This window comes from Spinacia oleracea, chromosome 5, assembly GCF_020520425.1.
Source record: "Spinacia oleracea cultivar Varoflay chromosome 5, BTI_SOV_V1, whole genome shotgun sequence".
Classification (NCBI taxonomy): Eukaryota; Viridiplantae; Streptophyta; class Magnoliopsida; order Caryophyllales; family Amaranthaceae; genus Spinacia; species Spinacia oleracea.
The window spans coordinates 75970188-75989286 of NC_079491.1; the positions used below are offsets into that span (position 1 = coordinate 75970188).

Genomic DNA, 19099 nt, shown 5'->3' on the forward strand with positions numbered 1-19099 from the left:
TTATGCTTTATAGATTCTGTTGAACTATCATGTTATGGACTTTTATAATCGTTGAATTATGTCAAGCATGTTGTTCAAGTTGGTTTGCATGTATCAGTATAGCGCATGCAAGTTATTATTATTATTATGCTATAGTACAGGATGTCTAGCATATATTGAGCCTACTGAATATTGCCGGAGAGCAATATATATTCTACCAAGGGGTAGAATATGTTAGAGAGTCTATGTAAATTGAATTAAGGACAATTCGTGCTAAGGGCACACCCCGCTTGTTAATAGGCAATGTCGGGTTATCTCAAATAGTGTTTTTGAGAAGGAACAATGGGAGTAATTTCACTTGAGTCCATGTTTGATCACAAGTCCTAAAGGATTAAAAATGAAGTGTCATTGTTGAAGTGTTTAATTGTTTGCAAGTTATGTCTTGAGTAGAGTCTTGAGTCGCCTTGAACATAACATACTAATTAACATAAAGTGTAACCCGAAAGAGCTTCAAAACTCTTGGAACGTATATACCTTGAGTATGAACAATAGGGGGGACTTGCCGGAAAACTTGTACTCCTTGAATGATACAAGACGTTGTTTCATTCTTCTTTTTATGCCGTTGTGCATTGGAATTCCGTCGGCATGGCCCGACTGTCGGTAGTAGCCCGACTTATTATTATTTGGTGTATGGTTGGCTCTCATCACCCTTTCCTTTCCTTTTGAGGATACTTTATTTTACCCGTTCGAAGCTACTTTTTTTAAAACTATGAGTCAAGATTCGTGTCAAGTGTCGAGTCTTGTCTCCATGTTTAGTTGTTTATTATATGGCTTTTGCATCTGGATTATTTAATTCGTCGAGTGAAGAATGTTAGGATAGAATGTTATTCTAGCTTGTTCGTACTCAGCTTTTGCTGACTTCGTGCTTCATGTCTTCTGGTCATCGCCTTTGCCTTAATGACCCTATGATGATCCATCAATTGCATTTGCGTTGTAGGGGAGTAGAATTTTAATAAAGCAGGTTTGTAGAGATAACTTGCGGGAGAAGTTATAATGGGATTCGTGTTGAGAGTTTAATCTTCCGTATTTTATAAACTCTACTTTTATTTAGTCATGACTACTACTATTGCTACTATTTATAGTTAATGGATTTTTAAATGATTTAATACTTTGGTTTTGGGCCTCAGTGGTTCCAATTTGTTTTTATAACCATTAACTATTTATTTAATATGTTTTTAAAGTTAGTTAATTCCGCTGCGTAATTCTGGTAAATAGCCTTAGCTATTATCATGGTGGCGGTAATATCTTGGTAATTCTTGTGTTTTAAGTCGAAAAATATTTTATAAAAAACAAGGAATTATTAGGGTGTTACAAAGTGGTATCAGAGCTTAGTTTCAGTCCTTCTTTGTAGTAAGTAATACTACAAAGTGGTATTTGCAGATCTCTAGTTTGAGAGCTGCTTTGCATTAATTAATAGTGCAAAGTGGTAAATCCTTAAACTACGATTGCAGAACTTTAGGATTTTTCGAAAATTATTTTCCTAAAGTCAAAACGTTGTTTTTGAGTACTCAAAATTTTGAAAAGCCAAATACCAATTAGTTTAAGTATTTGAAAATTATTAATTTTACTTTTTTAATTGTTCGAATTTATTAAATTCGAATTTTTTTTCGAATTTCCGAATTTTTTTTTTCTTTTTCGGAAATTCCGGATTTTTGAAAAAAAAAAAAAAATTCGGAAATTCGATGATGATGTTCAAGCAAAAATTGTTCGGATTTACTAAGTTTGCATTCAAGTTAAGTATGCATTTTAATCAAGTGTTTACATGATGATGTCTTGATTATGTGATCTTTTATTTAATGTTGAACATGTTTTGTTTTGCTTTATGTGATTAATTGCATCACGATTCATGATTAAGCATGTACTTGTGCATTGAAATTGTATGGCTCAACGAACTTACTTTGTTTTTGGAACACTTTAGTAAGACTTTGTAGTTGCTGATTTTCAGAATTTAAGATGTTGCATTCGAAGTACGCAAACCTAGGAAACCTAGAGAAGCTAGACTGTGAAACCCCACACATTTATGTGGAGAAGATCGAGTTTGCTTGCAACTATTTTACTACAGTGCAGAACCTGCCCGAACTAAGGAAGAAGAATGTTATGGCAGAAATGGTTATTCATTGCTTACCCTCTAGGAACCCATACATAGAGCTTAAGAATCGATTTTGTGATATGGATTTGGACAATGGTATTCCTAACTATTACAAGTATGGTACTCCAGATGGTAGATGGAGATATGACTTGGAGATTATGACCACGATTATAGAGCTTGCGGAGGAATGTTTTGATGATGGTAAAATAGTGGAAAACATCAACCTTACAGGATTAGATAATGACACGGAAACCAGATGGATGAGGATAGTGATGATGATGTTGTTGAGATTGAAAAACCTAATCCTATCATTCCTGAGCCTACTATTGAGATCTCCAGTGACACAGAGATTGAGCCTGAGACTAACAATGATGAAGTAAACAGTGAGCTACAACAGAATAATGAGGACATGGAGTATGAGTCTGATCCGGAGGAAGACTTTGAGGACTTTAAAGGCCATGAGCACTCTTCACCAGTTTGTGGAGGAGGTTGGATAGTAGAGTAGCATTTTGAAGACTTTTCTAATGTAATAGCTAGTGCTTAAATTTTAGTGAAGTAATAAAGTAGTAAACTACTATTTATGGTTTTAGTAGTTCAGTTTTGTGGTTTTTCGAATAAATTACAATCCAAATGATGTATTATTTTCTCATTGAAGTAATAAAGTTTAGAGTTCTTTATTTTACCTCTAATTCTAAGTTTATGTTCTCTTTGAGCGGTTATCGCAAAAGAATTTCATTTATTTCTTCAATGAAATTGTACTTGCAAGGTGGTTCAATTTTCACCACTTAAACTTTGTGATGCGGACTAAGAGAGAAAGCGGTCCAATAATAGGCGCCTATCTTGCTTCAGGGTCCGAAATTTTCGTGCATGTTGTACTAATTGTGTGGCTTGTTAGTGCAATGTTTTAGTAAGGCAGTGGCCAAACTCAGTTGTTAAAGTTAGTCTTTTGTTTTATTCAGGAGAAGGGAAATGACTACCCAAGGGATTGCCGATGTGGTTAGGCAACTAGCTGAAGTGGTGCAGAACTTAGCCCATAATAGGAATAACCAAGGAGTTGACCCAGCTGGTGAGTTGTTTAAGAAGGTGGCCCAGAGTAAGCCTCCTTTATATCAAGGGGAAATAGACCCAACTGTACTTGAAAACTGGCTAAGGAAGTTCGATAAGCTTATCCTAGATGTGAATTGTCCAGAAAACCTTAGGGTTAATAGTGTTGTGTATTACCTTAGGGGAGAAGCTGATTTGTGGTGGCAGAGGTGTGAGAAAGCTTTGAGAGCTACACCTGGATTTGGATGGGAATCATTCAAAGTAGCCTTAAGAAACAAGTTTTACCCACCATATCTGAAGAAGCAGAAAGCCCAAGAGTTCATCGAGTTGAAAGTGGAAGGGATGTCTGTGACTGAGTACTATTCCAAGTTCATAAAGCTATCTAGATTTGCACCTGAAGTGGTGGCAACGGAGGAGCTTAGAGCTCAGAGATTCGAGAGTGGATTGACTATGGATTTGCAATTGATGCTTGCTAGAGAGACCTTTACATCTCTTGACACCCTGTACGAGAAAGTTGCCCATTTGTATGGTCTGCAGCTAAGGAAGAATGGAATTGATGAAAAGAGGAAGGATGTTGGTAACCAAGACCAAGGTGGTAGCCAGCAGAATCAACGGAACTTTAAGAAAAACAAGGTAAACAACCATTTCCGGTTCAGAGGAAATCAAGGTGGAAACAGAAACAATTTCCACAATAACATTGGAGATAAGAACCAGTCTGCAGGGAATGGAACGAGAGTCTATGAGTATAGACGTTGCCATACTAATCACCCAGGTCGAGACTGTAATGGAAACCAAGTTGTCTGTAGGTTTTGTGAGAAGCTAGGCCATAGAGAATTTGAGTGTTGGGCCAAGAATGGGAGACCCAACCAAGGCAACCACCAGAACAACAATCGGAATAACCAGAACTGGAATGGAGGGAACAATGGTGGATACCAAAAGGGTTACCAGAATGGTAGCAATGGCAATAATGGTCAGGGTAATGGAAAGCCCGGAGGAAACTATCAGCAGAATGGGAACCGAAATACCAATGGGAATGCCAATGGCGGTGGCTATAACAAGGGAGTTGCCCAAGGAAAGCTGAATGTGATCACTAGGCAAGAATCCAAAAACTCGTCTGACGTCATCGCTGGTACTTTTTCAATTAAATCCATTTTAGTTAAAGTACTATTTAATTCTGGTGCGACTTAGTCATTTATATCAAAGGGTGTCTTGGAGAGGTTAGGATTGAAAGAACCTGAAGAGATTCAAGTACCCATAGTGATACCAACCGGTGAGATTGTGAAATGCACTAAGATCCATAGGAATGTACCTTTAACCATAGCCAAGACCATATTCTTGTCTAGCCTAATTGAGTTTGAGTTAGGAGATTTAGATGTGATTTTGGGAATGGATTGGTTGGCAATGTTCAAAGCCAAGATTGACTGTGAGAAGCAGAAGATCCACTTGAAGTCTAGTCTAGGAAAGGTTGTATCGTATCGCCGTTTTGGGAAGCCTAGAAGTTTAGGAATCATCACGGCAATGGAGTGATAGGGTGTTTTTCCATCGTCGAATAGAAATTCACCTCACCAAACAAAATTTATAAAACCACTAAACTAACCGGCTATATGGACTATAGCGGCAAGTATAGGGATCGTCCCATAGAAACGGTGGTTATCGAGTTGAGATATTAAGCTAGTTCGAACAAGAATTGGTTTGAATTATCACTAAGAAATTAAAACTAACAATTAAGCGAGATTGAATCAAGATAGGAAAACGTTAGGGAGTCGGGGATAGGCTAGGGAAATCGGGGGAAATGAACTAAACTATCTAGCAATGATGATCATGCAACGACTTGGCAAATAGGCAAATAGCATCAAATGACGAACCTGCCACCTCTCGGATGGGGTACGTTAAGCGTCTAATCTACGGAAGAGCTTTCGCCTAATCCTAGACTAAACAAACTTGCATATAATAGGCACAACTATTTGCTTACACAAGATAGGCTCACAATCTCTTGCCAAACCTAACCTATGCTTCCAATTGAATCTAATCAAATAGTATTTGCAACTACCACTCAATTAGGCATGGATATCCTATCACCAAATCATATTTAATCACATTAATCAATCAACAATCAATCATCAATTTCCCCTAATTAAGCGCCTAGATTCTCCCCTTTCCCTAACCTAATTCTACTCACTAATCATTCTAAAAATTAAGAAATCCATTAATTATAGGCTAGCAAGCATGAAATTGAAAGATTAGAAAGAGAGAATCAAAGAGTAGAACAACCAATTGAACAATCAACTAGAAAATTAAGCATCAAAGTAACTAAGTCAAGACAAAGAAGAATTCAAGAATTAAAGGAATTAAAGAACAATCAACAATCATAACAAGAGCAAGAAGTAAGAAATTGAATTGAATTGCAAGAAATTAGAAGAAGAGTTTAAGAAATTACAACTTGATGCTTCAATGGAGGAGAGTTTCGCTCTCTAGAAATTGCTGAAAATCTATTTTTGGGATTCTAAAATGTTAAACTAAAATTCTACTATAAAATAAAAAAAATGAAAAATCTATTTATAAGTTTCCCCAAATAGAAGCCGAAATTCGAAAATAAGCAGCCCGCGCAGCCATTCGGTCGCACATACCCTCTGTACGACCGAACATAAGAAACCCATTCGAGCAAACATTAAGGCCTGTGCGAGAAAACGCAGCGAAGAACAATTCCTTCGTCATGTGTGACTGAACGAGAAATCATGTTCGGTCGAATGGTGTTTTCTTGGCTTTGTCTCCTTTGAGCTTTGATTTGGTCGAACAGAAAAACCTGTGTGGGCGCACAACTCTTGTGCGGTCGAACACAATAACCTGTGCGGTCGTTTACCAATTTTGGGGCATTTTGTCTCCAAAAATCCATTTTGTGCGATCGAACAAGAAGGACCGTTCGGTCGCACAAAACTGCAGATTCCTTGATGTCCATCAGCCCTCCTCTGTTCGGGCGCACAAGTAACAACTCGATCGCACAAGCCCTGTTTTGGCTCAATTCTACTTGTTTTCCATCACTTTTCAATATAATCACCTATAAAGCACAAGATGGAAAGAAACTTATAAAAATCACACAAAAAGCTATAAAAACTATAAAAAAAGCATAACAAACTAACATGAAATCCTATCCTAGGAGCGACATAAATGTCGCTCATCAAACTCCCCCAAGCTAAGCGTTTGCTAGTCTCTAGCAAACTAAACTCAATTAGGGAAGAATGAGCAACTACTCAAATTCCAAAAATCTACAAAAACAAAATTTGGAAAATCTAATCAAGGCAAGACCTGAAGAGAAATAAACCAAGAAAAGAAAGAATGAAAAGAAAAAGAAAAGAAAGAGAAAAGAAAAGAAAGTAAAATTAAACTACAAAATCCAAGATAGCGGCTTTTATTATGGAACGAGTATAAAAGAACACTAATATTACCAATCAAATAAATGAATACACGCTAACTAATGTCCTAAATCGAGTGAAAGATTCAAGTGCCAAGCAAAGCGAACTAAGGGCAAGCACTAATCAATTCTCCTTCAACCGAGCATACCACGTCAAATCTCTAGATCCTTTCCACCCTTGAGAATAGCGTCTCGAGACACCGCGAAGGCGCCCGAGAAAACAAGATTAGGCTACCTGACATCTTAGCATGACAATCCCATTCCATAAACTTGACCAAATCCTCCCTTCACCGACAATGACTCAACTCAAAAGGGTCAAGAGGACTTTTTAGGGTGTAACGTAGGCTAGGGGTAAGGTGTGGAACAAATTTGGTAATTGGTGCTTATACTTAAAGTGAAGCGCAATGAAAGAACTGAACTCAAGCAAATCGAACCAAAAACAAACTCATACCACTTATTTGGGGTACCCCCAAGCTTATTCATCAAAAATTCTAAACTACAACTCTTTTTGCACTTTTCTTGATTTGATTTTCTCTTTTTTTGTGTTTCAATTGAAACTTTTCTCATTGCCTTGTTTTTCTCTATTTTTGGCTTTTTCAAAACTTTACTCTCTTTTTGCTATTGCATCATTTATTCACTATATACAACATACTTCCCAAACTTTGCCATTCATACCAATAACAATTATTCCTCAACTTTGCATATTCATTCAAAACCAACAAGCAGCATAACTCAAAGCTTCACTATCACTTCTAAGGGTGAAAATAAAACAAAGGCTATTAGGCTTGTAATGTGCTCATAAGAAATGAAGGGGAAAGGCTCAAATGGCTAGCAAGGGGGCAAATGCAAACAAAAATATATGAGAAAAATACAAAATAAAATCCTACACTAAAAAGAAAAATAGTCACCGAAAGAAATGCCTCTATCGTCCCCTAAAGTAGTTCGGTCGCGGTCTCGGGAAGGAAATAGTCAAATTCGGGAGATAAGAAAGTCAATGCCAAGGATCCATGCCACTCAATATATGTATATGTGTTTTGGCTAATTTGAACATGTGAACCTCACATGGGAGAAAATACCACTCTCTCCGGTTTCAAGTCACTAAAGAGATCGACACCATCTTACCACAAGCCAAGGGTTCAAGACGCATGCTACCCAAAGTTCAACCAACTTTCTTAACACCTAAATCCTAAATTCGACCAAAGACATTAAAAACCGTGTAAACATCTACCAATTAGGAAAAAAAGCATTCTAGTCTACAAGTTCCAATTATATTTGCCCAAATCAAGAATATTGCCTAAGAAAACCTAGAAAAACTCGTCTTGGCAAAAGGAAAGGAAAAAGAAAGAAAAAGAAAGAAAAAGGAAGAAAATAAGAAATCACACCAAAAGGAAAACAAAAAGAAACACAAGAAACAAACGAAAAGAAAAGGAACTAAAATCAAACTAAAAACAAAGAAACTAACATATACAAGTGCACATAATGGTATGGTTTCCAAGACATGAGCATCACAAATAGGCAACTACACAACAAAACTCCCCCCAAGCTAGAATTAGGCCATGTCCTCAAGGCCTAAAACTAAACAAGGAGGGGCACAACTACCCATCCAACCAAATTCCCCATATGCAAGATGCCCGTCCCAAAGAATGATATTACCGGAAATGTCGTGGGAGCAAGTCCCGCAAAGAATCGGTAAAAACCGAACAAACACACCAAAATATCGACGAACAACACATTGGTTGAAAGCATGATCCCACAACAATAAAACCGTACCATAATCATGCATAGAAGCCGCGGGGTGCCTCCCGGAAGCGCTCATTTAATGTCAATAGCTTGACGAATCCACCCAAATTCATGGGGGGTCTTTGAGGTCCAAGAAAGCAAAAAAGCCAATAGAGTCTCCCAAGTAATAGTGCTTGAGCCGATTCCCATTCACTTTGAAGGACCCGGAATCATCATTCCGAATCTCGATTGCACCATGAGGGAAGACCCGAACAACATCGAACGGACCGCTCCACCGGGATATGAGTTTTCCCGGGAACAACTTCAAGCGGGATTTATAAAGGAAGACCTTCTCCCCCTCCTTGAACTCTCTCTTTTCGATCTTGGCATCATGATATTGTTTAGAACGGGTTTTGTAAATGCTCTGCGAGTAATAGGCATTCATGCGGAGCTCCTCTAGCTCATGGAGGTCGAGCAAGCGCCGCTCACCCGCACTAGTGAGCTCGAAATTCAATGTTTTGATGGCCCACATGGCCTTGTGCTCAAGCTCCACCGGCAAGTGGCAATTCTTGCCATAAAAAGTTTGTAAGGAGTCATCCCAATCGGCGTTTTGAAAGTCGTTCTATACGCCCATAAGGCGTCATCAAGTTTGAAGGACCAATCCTTGCGGTTCTTGGCAACCGACTTTTCTAAAATAGACTTGATCTCCCTATTGGTGACTTCCACTTGGCCGCTAGTTTGAGGATGATAGCCCACACCAACTTTGTGATGAACACCATACTTTCGCAAGAGAGCCTTGAACTTACCATGGGAAAAATGGGATCCCCCATATCTAATCAAAGCCCTAGGAACCCCAAAACGCGAAAAGATGATCTTCTTGAAGAGGTTGATAACCACTTTGTGATCGTTAGTGGGAGAGGCAATGGCTTCCGCCCACTTGGAAACATAGTCAACCGCTACAAGGATGTAGAGGTTGCCATAAGAAGAAGGGAAAGGACCCATGAAGTCGATTCCCCACACATCCAAAACCTCCAACTCTAAGATGGGATTTTGTGGCATTTCATGTCTCTTGGAAATATTACCCGTTCTTTGACAACGATCACAAGACTTGACAAATGCCCAAGCATCCCGAAAAAGGGTAGGCCACCACAACATACATTGAAGAATCTTGGAAGCGGTTCTATCACCTCCCATATGCCCACCACAAGGGGAGGAGTGGCACATACGAAGAACACTAGGGAACTCCTCATCCGGGACACACCTCCTTAAAAGGCCATCCGGGCACCGTCTCAACAATGTGGGCTCATCCCAACTATAGCGCCTAGCATCATACTTCAACTTGCGGCGTCCTTGAGTTGTGAGATCGTCGGGGATCGCCCCACAAGCCAAGTAATTCACAATGTCAACAAACCAAGGGAGTTGGGAACTCTCAACCATGTACAAGGTATCATCTCTCAAAGCATCCTCAATTGGCACATCATCCGGAGCCTCACTCCCAAGTTCTAGCCTAGATAGGTGGTCGGCCACCACATTCTCGGCTCCTTTTTATCTCTAATCTCGATGTCAAATTCTTGAAGGAGGAGTACCCAACGAATGAGTCTCGGTTTGGCCTCTTTTTTCGCCATAAGATATCGAATAGCCGCATGATCCGTGTACACAATTATCTTTGACCCTACCAAATAGGTCCTAAACTTTTCAAAGGCATGCACAATGGCGAGAAATTCCTTCTCGGTCGTGGTGTAGTTGACTTGTGCTTGATTAAGAGTCTTAGACATATAATGGATCACATGAAGCTTTTTATCTTTTCGTTGACCAAGGACTCCCCCAACCGAGAAATCACTTGCGTCACACATCAACTCGAAGGAAGAGACCAATCCGGAGCTTGAACTATAGGAGTAGAAATAAGGGCAACCTTGATTGTGTTGAAGGCCTTGAGACACGCGGCATCAAAGTGAAAGTCACATTCCTTTTGGAGGAGGTTTGTGAGAGGTCGAGCAATCAATGAAAAGTCTTTAATGAACCGCCTATAGAATCCGGCATGCCCAAGAAAGGACCGGATCCCCTTAACATTCACCGGGGGAGGCAACTTCTCTATGACTTCGATTTTCGCTCTATCTACCTCTATACCATGGTGAGAGACCTTGTGCCCTAGAACAATTCCTTCCTCCACCATGAAGTGGAATTTTTCCCAATTGAGCACCAAGTTAACCTTTTCAAACCTCTCAAGACACTTTCCAAGATTGATGGGGCACTCATCATAACAAGAACCCCCCCACCGAGAAGTCGTCCATGAACACTTCCATTTCTTCCTCGAGAATGTCACCAAAGATACTCATCATACACCTTTGGAATGTCCCGGGGGCATTTCAAAGCCCGAAAGGCATCCTCCTATAGGCAAATATCCCATAAGGGCAAGTAAATGTAGTTTTCTCTCGGTCTTCCAGGTTTATGGGAATTTGGAAAAACCTGAATACCCATCAAGAAAGCTAAAATACCTGTGTTTGGTTAGCCGTTCAAGCATTTAATCAATAAATGGTAAAGGAAAGTGGTCCTTTTTTGTAGAAAGATTGAGTTGGCGATAGTCGATACACATGCGCCACCCGGTTATGGTCCGGGTGGAAATGAGCTCTCCAAGTGCATTCTTCACTACCGTCATCCCACCCTTCTTGGGGACAACATGGACCGGGGATACCCATCGACTATTTGAAATAGGATAGATAATCCCGGCCGCCAAAAGTTTCATGATTTCCTTCTTAACCACCTCTCCCATAGGTGGATTAAGTTTTCTTTGCCTTTCACGATGTGGGACGGCATCGTCCTCAAGCTCGATATGATGCATGCAAAGTGTTGGGCTAACACCTTTCAAATCATCAATGGTGTAGCCCAAATCCCTTTGATGATGTTTCAAAACAGTAGTGAGCTTGAGCACTTGCTCGTCGACCAAAGAAGAGTTGATAATAACGGCGTAAGAAGAATTTTGACCAAGAAAGACGTACCTTAAGCTCGAAGGTAGAGGTTTTAGCTCTACCTTAGGAGCTTCCTTACCAATTCGGCATTCATGATTATCCGAAGCTTCATTTCGATCAAGCACAATCAAGCATTGCTCCGATTGAGCGCAAGGTGAGGTAGAATCCAATAGTTCCTTGTAGTTGGCCTCTTCAACCCCTAAATCACCTAAGCTTTCTCTATTCAAAAGATCACACTCAAGTGGATCGTTAGTAGTGAGCAAGTGCTCATGCATGTCATACACTAAGGATCAAAAGAGTCGACCAAGAAACATTTCGCATTAGTAGAACTAGGATAACTCATAGCCTTGTTCAAGTAAAAGAACAAACTATCCTTCCCAACTTTCAAAGTAATTTATCCCTTGCTTGACATCAATAATAGCCCCCGCCGTGGCCAAAAATGGGCGACCAAGAATAATGGGGACATGCACGCTCATCTATGTCTAGGACCACAAAATTGACGGGGATCACAAATCCACCAACTCTCAAGGGTACATCCTCAATCTTGCCAATAGGGTATTTGACCGAACGGTCGGCAAGTTGCAATGTAATGTTGGTTGGGATAAGATAACCAACTTCAAGCTTGGTATACACCGAATAAGGCATTAGACTAACACTAGCACCCAAATCACACAAAGCATTGCTTATTTCAAGCGTCTTAATAGCACAAGGGATAGAAAAACTACTCGGGTCTTTGAGTTTGGGTGGCATTTGGTTAAGAATAATAGCACTACAATTTTCGGTGAGTTTCACTATCTCCTTTACATCACAATCTCGCTTCCCACTCAAGATTTCCTTAAGAAATCTTGAGTAGGTTGGCATTTGTTTTAACGCATTCGTAAAGGGGATAGTGATATGCAATTTTCGAAGAACATCAAGGAATTTTGAGAATTGCACATCTAACTTGTGCCTTATGAATCTTTGGGGGTAGGGAAGTTTAGGAGTGGGGAGAGGTAGAAGAGTTGCCTCTTCTGGTATAGGAGTATCTCCCACATCATCCATGGGAGGCTCCTCTTCTACCACATCATTGTCGATAGACTCAACGACTCCCTCTTGATCCTTCCCATTGGACTTATAAACCTTATTATCTCTAGGAACATCATCTAAAATTCTCCCACTCCTTGTCACTATTGCATTCATTTGCTTTGGAACTTGACTTTGGGGTGAGAGACTAGCATGCACATGATGTTCCTTAATGGTATTAGCAAGTTGAGCTAATTGGGTTTCAATCATCTTCAAGTGAGTATAGGATTGCTTGAATCCATCCTCAAACTCAACGTTCTTTTTGGCTTGCGCCCCCACAAACGACTCCATGAGAGCCTCAAGATTAGACTTGAAAGGCGGGAGTGATGGAGGTGCGTTGCCATAACCACTAAGGTTTGGTTGATATTGGTTGCCAAAGGTCTTTTGGTCCATTGAATCCGTGAGGTGTAAATTGAGACACACCAAATGGACCTCCCGAATTCATAGGATAACCCCCACTAGAGGCACCCCTATATTTCCCATAAGAGTAGTTATAACCCCCTCCACCTTGATGGTTGGGATTATAACTACCTTGGTTGTATTGGCCTTGATTGCCAAATCCTTGAAGTTGACCATAGGGTGCTTGGCCTTGATAGCCTTACGCTCTATAGCCACCTCGGCCTTGGCTATCATACCCACTTCCTTGGCCATAGCCTTGGTGGGAACCATACATAGGGGGCCCTCTAGGTTCCCTAGCAAAATTTTGATTATTGGGGTTATCATTTCTAGACCTCTCATTCAAGGCATGAGCATATTCCATATCAAAATCACATTCATACGAAGGGCCATAATCCACAACAGACACATTATGAACCAAGGGGCATGCATTGGGGAAGTGACCATAATCTTGGCAATTATCACAAAAAGAAGTGCCCGGAGGCATAGTGTCATACGAACTAACCTTGCTCTTCCCCTTAGTGAGAAGAGTGGCCGAAGGTGGTGGAATTGTAGATGGTGATGGTGGTTGCCTTGTTGCTCTTCCCGCAAATGGAGATGGTGGTTGGCTTGGCGTGCTTTCAAGTTTCTCCAACCTCCAGCTAAGCTTCTCAATGATCCTAGCTTGCTCCATAGCATAAACCGATCCTTTACCATCATCATTCCTTCCCTTGCCATCATAGTCCCTCGCACCAATGTCCCAAGCTTGATAATTTTGGACCACTTCCTCAATTATCTCTTCAATTTGATCTTCGGTCTTGTTCATGATGGGACCTCCCGCACCCGCTTCTAGACTTGTCTTTGAACTTGGGCTCAACCCCAAGTAGAAGGTTTGAAGTAACAACCACTTAGGGATCCCATGATGAGGGCATTCCCTTTGGTACTCTTTGAATCGGTCCCAAGCTTCAAAAAGTGGTTCATCCCTCTTTTTCTCAAAGGATTGAATCGTGTGGCGATATTCCGCCGTCTTTCCATGGGAGTAGAACTTGCTCAAAAAGGCGCTAGTCACTTCATTCCAAGTGCGGAGTGAATTTGGCTTGACCTCCTTGTCAAGCCAATCACTAGCTCGCCAAAGGAGAGAGAAACGATACAATGTCAGCCTCACGTAGTCCGATGTGACACCATTGTGCTTGATTGTGTCACAATAGTGCTCGAATTGTTTAAGGTGCTCGTGAGGTGACTCGTTGCTCTTCCCACAAACGGGGTGGCTTTGGACCAAGTTGATCAAGGCGGGCTTGATCTCAAAGTTGTTGGCACTCGTTGTGGGTGCTTGGATACCGCATGTTGCTTCAAATGCCCCCGGTATTCCCAAGTTCTTAACCGGGAGCGCCATAGTCTCAAAAGCTTGCTCACTCTCTTCTTGCTCACGCCTACACTCAACGATTCGAATCTGTTGTGGCTTGATGAGCTAGACCGAACACGCCTTATTCTCCTAAGTGTCCTCTCCAATTCAAGGTCAAGAGGATGGAGGGTCATTTGACGAGCACGACCCCTATCAAGCATACTATCTCGAAGAAACGTGAGTATTGCAAAACAAACAAGAATGCAATGTTTTTTTGTATTTTCTAATGATAAACTAGTCTCAACAAAACCCAATAACAACGACCGTTCCCCGGCAACGGCGCCATTTTGATAGGGTGTTTTTCCTTCGTTGAATAGAAATTCACCTCACCAAACAAAATTTATAAAACTACTAAACTAACCGGGTATATGGACTATAGCGGCAAGTATAGGGATCGTCCCATAGAAACGGTGGTTATCGAGTTGAGATATTAAGCTAGTTCGAACAAGAATTGGTTTGAATTATTTTATAGGGTGTTTTTCCGTCGTTGAATAGAAATTCACCTAATAAATTTTTTTTTATAAAACCACTAAACTAACCGGCTATATGGACTATAGCGGCAAGTATAGGGATCGTCCCATAGAAACGGTGGTTATCGAGTTGAGATATTAAGCTAGTTCGAACAAGAATTGGTTTGAATTATCACTAAGAAACTAAAACTAACAATTAAGCGAGATTGAATCAAGATAGGGAAACGTTAGGGAGTCGGGGATAGGCTAGGGAAATCGGGGGAAATTAACTAAACTATCTAGCAATGATGATCATGCAACGACTTGGCAAATAGGCAAATAGGATCAAATGAAGAACCCGCCACCTCTCGGATGGGGGTACGCTAAGCGTCTAATCTACAGAAGAGATTTCGCCTAATCCTAGACTAAAAAAACTTGCATATAATAGGCACAACTATTTCCTTACACAAGATAGGCTCACAATCTCTTGCCAAACCTAACCTATGCTTCCAATTGAATCTAATCGAATGGCATTTGCAACTACCACTCAATTAGGCATGGATATCCTATCACAAAATCATATTTAATCACATTAATCAATCAACAATCAATCATCAATTTCCCCTAATTAAGCCCCTAGATTCTCCCCTTTCCCTAACCTAATTCTACTCACTAATCATTCTAAAAATTAAGAAATCCAATCATTCTAGGCTAGCAAGCATGAAATTGAAAGATTAGAAAGAGAGAATCAAAGAGTAGAACAACCAATTGAACAATCAACTAGAAAATTAACAATCAAAGTAACTAAGTCAAGGAAAAGAAGAATTCAAGAATTAAAGGAAATAAAGAACAATCAACAATCATAACAAGATCAAGAAGTAAGATATTGAATTAAATTGCAAGAAATTAGAAGAAGAGTTTAAGAAATTACAACTTGATGCTTCAATGGAGGAGAGTTTCTCTCTTTACAAATTGCTGAAAATCTATATTTGGGGTTCTAAACTGTTAAACTGAAATTCTACTATAAAATAAAAAAATGAAAAATCTATTTAAAAGTTTCCCCAAATAGAAGCCGAAATTCGAAAATAAGCAGCCCGCGCAGCTATTCGGTCGCTGCTCTCTCCTTGCCTCGTCCCGCAGCCCCACAGCGCAGCGCCCTCGCATCGCAGCCCCGCATCGCAGAGCCCCCTTCGTCCCGCCCCGCAGCCCCGCATCGCAGAGCCTCGTGCTCGATGTTGCTGTTGTGTCGAGTTCCCCGCGACAGCCCTCTCTCGTCTCTTGCCCTCGTTGCATGCTGCCGCGCTGCTTGCGTGCTGCGGTGCGTGTTGTCGTTGTTGTTGCTCGACGCCCACACACAACACATCAATTGTTAATAATCAAAAGTATCATATAATCAATTGTATACTTTTTAAACTTTAATTTCAGGTTTAAATTGTTTTAATTATTATGATTATTTAATAAATTGAGTTATTTAAATTGATTAGAACGGTTATGAACACCGTATTGGTTTATTATCGTATTTAAATTAAAGAGATTGGTTTTAATGATTGAAATTATTATTTTCAGATTTAATGAGTAATGAAGTGTCAATTTTTGAAGTCAAAACATGGTTTTATGATAACCTATTGCTAGGGTTTTAATTCTAATTGATTAAGCGATTGATTCACATAATTTAATGACGATTTAAATTATGGGAATCAACTTAAATTTTTAGATTGTTTATAAGCTTTAAAAAGTTGGTTTTTAATGGTTTTAAAGCTAAAAAGTCAATGTTTTTATGTTAGGACTTGAGTTGACTAATTGAGACTATTAAATTAACGATTAACGATTGATTTCTAATTAAAATCAGGGTTTAGAATCTTAAATAGTTTCTGGAAATGTAGTAAACATGGATAATAATTTAGTTTCTCTTTTGTGTTTATAGGAATTGATTTCTAGTGATTCGTGATTCGCATAGTGGCCCCCGTATTTAGGTATTCCAGGTACGTACAAGACTAGGGTGACCACCCATCCCTTGAGGACTTTGTGAAGTGTTTTGAATGCGAATCATGTGAACTTAATGTTGGGAATTCATGTTTGATATGTAGACAAGCATGTGATTATTATTATTGAATCTATGTGAACGAGCATGTTATGAATTGAAATATGCTTTATAGATTCTGTTGAACTATCATGTTATGGACTTTTATAATCGTTCAATTATGTCAAGCATGTTGTTCAATTTGGTTTGCATGTATGAGTATCGCGCATGCAAGTTATTATTATTATCTCTATTATATAAAGGAACAACTGAGGGCATCAGGGTAAAACCACTTTTCGTGTCCCCCTGTAAATTGACAAAATTACCCCCATCCCTAATTAAACCCCTAACCTGCTCCCTCTCTCTTTCTCTCTCTTAGGTCTTCGGGTTCCTAACCTGCTCCCTCCCGTTTTCTCTCTCCTTCCTCTTCATCTTCTTCGTTCTTCTTCCTCTAATCCTCTTCCACCAAACCCCATCCTTCTAGACGCCTACTTTTGTCCCCATTCCCGAAAGGGAAGGTTCGATGATGAGAACATAAATCTCCACTTGGCAACGCATCTCCTATAAAATAACGGATCTCAATCACCCTTTCATTTCAACCAAAGCTGCTATTTATAAAAACCTGCTAAGAATAGTAACTACCGTAAAAGGTAGTTGTGAAAAGTGGAAATGTCATAAAAGATAGACCTGTCAGAATTACGTGTTGCACTCCAACATAAATCCTAAAAGAGATAGAATTTGCATTCCTGGTATAATTCGAAAATAAGAGTTACGTATTAATTAAATTCCTAACGAACCTAGAGTTCGTAACGGGCCCAGACGCATTCCGTCATAAGTTAATACGCACTAAAAGACTCGGATAAATCTCAAAAAGCTCCGTGTTCTAAGAGTCCAAATCTGACAAAGAACTCGGCCCAGATCCCATTTTCAACGCCTGAATCTGGGCGCCGAAATCTTCGGCGCCCAGCCCTAGGCGCTGAAAGTGCCTGGGGCCGTTTTATCTCCAGATTCTTTTTGGATTCGTATCTTAAAATCTATATTTCCACACACTCTTTTCCTATAAGTACAGCCTAAAACCGACGTGAAAATAGAACACACAATTCCATCACCTGAGTATTGACTCTAGCCTTAAGCCTAAGCCTCATGCTGCGAAATTGATCCAGCGTTCTGTCGCAATCGACCCAAAAGTCGAACAGAACGCATCCTGCCCCTTGTAGCTTGATGAATTAAGCCTAAATACTGGAACATTGCTTGGAAACCCGAGATTCGTTAAATAAAAGGAGAAATAGCAAAACCAAGTGGTTAGTTTTCTGAGAACCACAACGCACCTCTCAAGGGTGTGTTGTAATGTGTCCTTCATATGATTTAATCGCTTTTATCACCCTTTTATAAAATTGTCAAACTATTAATTTGATTGATCTATCACGCCTAATAAGATAATACCCTGGACAATTGAATTATCATGCTAGGTGCCTTAAATCAATCTAAATAAGATAATCACAATCGATTTAGTATTATGTGTTGCATATTGCTAAAATCAGTTCAGAATAGTTTAATAGTTTAACGCATGTCCCTTCAATTATTTATGCTGAGCTAGTAAGGATAATCTGCCTCTGCAGTATTATTGATGAGCACTCCTCTCGGTAGTTACAGTCCCCAGAACTCTCAATCTCTACCCTGCGGGTGTACGTTGAGCGATCCCCACACCAGGGATCACAAGGGAACCTATGGTCGTCGTGGTCGAACATAATGGCACTCCCTTTATATATGTCACGATAACCGGGTTTTGTCAGTTTTTCTCATTGTCGTTAAAATCTGAATGGCGACTCCTATATTACTAGTCGATTGGGTGTAAACTCACGGGAAATCCAATTACACTTAATCTGACAACGTCACGTCCACGAGGGACGAGGTCACGTATTAGCCTCGTGCTTTTTCGACCCCCTCACAGTGACGACTCCACTGGGGACGTTAATGAAATACTCGTGCTCGTAGGTAATCAAAATAGCCGAAGGGTGAAACGATCCTACCCCGCGTTTATTTCCCTATCAAGTTGGCACGACCTGAAAATCAGCATATTAATGTGAACGGACAGAACCGCATAACGAATCTTGGCTCCCTTGGCATGTTTCATCTCGGGAGTTGGGAATAAGGATACCCATCGCCACCCGGGGGGTGCATACGCTTTGAATGTTGTCCACTCGGAACTTTCGCTAGTAATACACCTATCCCAAACCAAATCGCTCGCCCACTAGGTCCATCTCATTGGTGCATGCCCCCTTGGCTTACATCGTGATTGGCCTCTTGGGACGAAATTCGCTCGTGAATGCACTTCCCCGACCGGGGCATGTGTTGGATCGACGATAGAGGAGGTACCAAGCCGGCACAAATATTACCCATAGAAGCCTATCATAAACTACGTGACATATTATTTTGCTTCATGTTGTAATGTTAGTTATGTGTAGCGAATTATGTGGTTGTGTGTGGCAAATAACACTAGTAAACCAACGACCCTAAAAATTGCC

The 19099-nt window shown here is 40.2% G+C and overlaps 2 protein-coding genes and 1 pseudogene across 2 annotated transcripts; 1 reads left to right on the forward strand and 2 right to left on the reverse strand.

Moving 5' to 3' along the window:
* Window positions 1-8430: 8430 nt before the first annotated feature.
* Window positions 8431-10473, reverse strand: LOC130461620 (uncharacterized). The gene is made up of 3 exons (XM_056829776.1): window positions 10172-10473; window positions 9063-9807; window positions 8431-8922 (listed from the first exon to the last, which is right to left on the reverse strand). The coding sequence occupies exons 1-3, from the start codon at window positions 10471-10473 to the stop codon at window positions 8431-8433; spliced, it is 1539 nt and encodes a 512-aa protein (XP_056685754.1).
* A 1204-nt stretch (window positions 10474-11677) lies between these two features.
* Window positions 11678-12538, reverse strand: LOC130461621 (uncharacterized). Its single transcript, XM_056829777.1, has one exon. It carries the CDS (start codon window positions 12536-12538, stop codon window positions 11678-11680), a length of 861 nt encoding a protein of 286 aa, XP_056685755.1.
* A 1079-nt stretch (window positions 12539-13617) lies between these two features.
* On the forward strand, window positions 13618-13718 carry LOC130462233 (uncharacterized; annotated as a pseudogene).
* Window positions 13719-19099: the final 5381 nt, after the last annotated feature.